The sequence below is a fragment of the Pyricularia pennisetigena genome, chromosome 3, assembly GCF_004337985.1.
Source record: "Pyricularia pennisetigena strain Br36 chromosome 3, whole genome shotgun sequence".
NCBI lineage: Eukaryota > Fungi > Ascomycota > Sordariomycetes > Magnaporthales > Pyriculariaceae > Pyricularia > Pyricularia pennisetigena.
Genome location: NC_043742.1, coordinates 2,108,769 through 2,111,123, shown reverse-complemented (window position 1 = coordinate 2,111,123; position 2,355 = coordinate 2,108,769). Strand labels below are relative to the sequence as shown.

At 47.6% G+C, this 2,355-nt stretch overlaps 1 protein-coding gene across 1 annotated transcript; it reads left to right on the top strand.

Moving 5' to 3' along the window:
• Nucleotides 1-1,326: 1,326 nt before the first annotated feature.
• On the top strand, nucleotides 1,327-2,342 carry PpBr36_02480 (uncharacterized protein; the record flags this gene model as incomplete). The annotated part of the gene is made up of 2 exons (XM_029889661.1): nucleotides 1,327-1,448; nucleotides 1,580-2,342. The coding sequence occupies 2 exons, from the start codon at nucleotides 1,327-1,329 to the stop codon at nucleotides 2,340-2,342; spliced, it is 885 nt and encodes a 294-aa protein (XP_029753354.1).
• Nucleotides 2,343-2,355: the final 13 nt, after the last annotated feature.

Here is a 2,355-nt window from a genome sequence, read left to right as displayed (position 1 = left end):
TATCGTCGTAAAAAGCGCTCCTAAACCATTTAAAAATATATTTAAAAATAATCGTATAATCCGGTTTGTTTAACTCGTTCCGAACGTTTATAACCCAAAAGGGTTGGAAACGTTTTCCTGTTTTTATAAAGTTTTTAATCGTTAAATCCTTTTTAAAATCGGTTATTTTGTAGTTCCGGACTTTTTCGTAGGTTAAATCGTAGATTTTAAACCAATTCGTTTTATTATTTGTTATACGCGTTAAAACCAGGGCTAACCTGTAGTTTTTAATTGCCTGTTTTTTAACGTACGTTGAAAAAAGTGCGAATTTTTCCTAAAACGTTTTAATTATCCTTTTAAACGTATTCCAACCGTTGCGTTAAACGGTAAAAAACGCCGTATTAAAATATATTAGGTTTATATTTTTTATAACCTATTGCAGGAAAATATTAATTTTTCGGAATTATTCGTTTGTATAATTTTTTTATAATTCCTGCGTTTCGCGTATTTTATTTACCGCGCGTTTTATTTCGGAGGGCGTAAAATTGCTAAATATAATAGGTTTTTTTAGGTTTTTAAAAACAGGTTTATTTGTATTTGCAAACGATTTGGCGATTTGGTTTATTTTGCGTTTAATTTTAAACGGGTTTAAATCCCAAATTCGTAGGTTTGTATGGTAATCGTCGAATCGGGAGCGTTTAAACGATTTTATAACGTTTTCGGTAAATTTTTCAAATATTGGGAGTTTTTCGTCGGTTTATTGGTTTGGATTAACCAATTTCCAAATGCGTAATATTTTTACATTTTGGCGGTAAATTTTAAACCATTTAGGCCATTGGGCGCGTGAATTAAGCGCTATTGGCGATTTTTGGAGCTTTTCGGTCGTAAATATGGTGTGCGGTAAGGAGAAAGAGAAAGATAAATAAATTAGACGTTATTCGTGTTAATATATAATTGCAATTTGCGTAAAATAGAAATTTTTATAGTTTATAGCTGTACCGGGTTTATAATTGACGCACACGAACGTATACGTGCAGCTTGCATAAGTGGTAGGAGAGCCATGTATTCAGGTAGGGTGCGCTATTTAGGCTAACGAGCGTGGCAGCGCTTTTATGGTGTGCACAGCGCTGATTAAGTTCATCTGGTCATGTGATGCCAAGATTTATTTACTGCAACAACTGCTAATCTAGACTGGGGGGGAAATGGCTAGCAGCAGCATTCGACTAAAAGTCCTGCTCATCCCGACCTCGCCCTTCAAAAGATTTGTATAAACTCGTATAAGAATAGAAATTTTAAATTTGACATACTTTTCTCAATCTCAAAGCCGGTCTTTGTTTTTCTTTAACAATGTTTGTCGCAGCCTCTCGCCGTCTCGCACCCTCGGTTATCTCATGCTCCCGCCGCCACTTGGCGACGGCAGCTTCAGCTCGGCCGCGGACTGCCATCGTGACGGGTGCGGCTCGGGGAATGTAAGTCGGAAAATTTTATTTTCACTCTTTTTTTTTTTTTTTTTTTTTTGTCGTCTCCAATTCCATCCGCCCACGACATCCCCGCACATAATAGCCCCCAACTGAAACCGACTCTCCCCAAACAAACTCAGCGGCAAAGCCATCGCCCTGCGCCTGGCCCGCGACGGCTACGACATCTGCGTCAACGACCTGCCGGTGCTGCAGGCCGAGGCCGAGTCGGTCGCAAGCGAGATAAGCAAGCTGGAGGGGCGGCGAGCGTGCGTGGCGGTCGGCGACGTGTCGGACGCGGCGCAGGTGCAGGACGTGGTGGCGACCAGCGTGCGGCGGCTGGGGCCGCTCGACACCATGGTGGCCAACGCGGGCATGGCGCGCGTCAAGGCGCTCCTCGAGTGCGAGGCGGGCGAGTTTGAGCAGATCTTCCGCGTCAACGTCGGCGGCGTGCACAACTGCTTCGCGGCGGCGGCGCGGCAGCTCATCGCGCAGGGCGAGTGCACGCCCGACAGGCCGGGGAAGCTGCTCGCGGCCTCGTCGGTCGCGGGCTTCCGGTCCATGGCGCTCATGGGCCCCTACGGCGCCACCAAGTTCGCCGTCAGGGGCCTCGTGCAGGCCTACGCGCTCGAGATGGGCCCGCACCACATCACCGCCAACGCCTACGGTCCCGGCATCATCGGGACCGACATGTGGGGCTTGATCGATCGGGAGCTGGCCAAGGTGGCCGGTGGCGAGCTGAAGGCCGGCGAGATGATGCGGAAGGTCGCCGAGGGTAATATTGCCCTGGGCAGGACCGGTGTGGCGGACGACGTGACGGGGTTGGTCAGCTTCTTGGCCGGCAAGGATTCGAACTACATCACGGGCCAGACGCAGATTGTTGACGGGGGGCTGTTCCTTACGTAAAGGATGGGGGGGG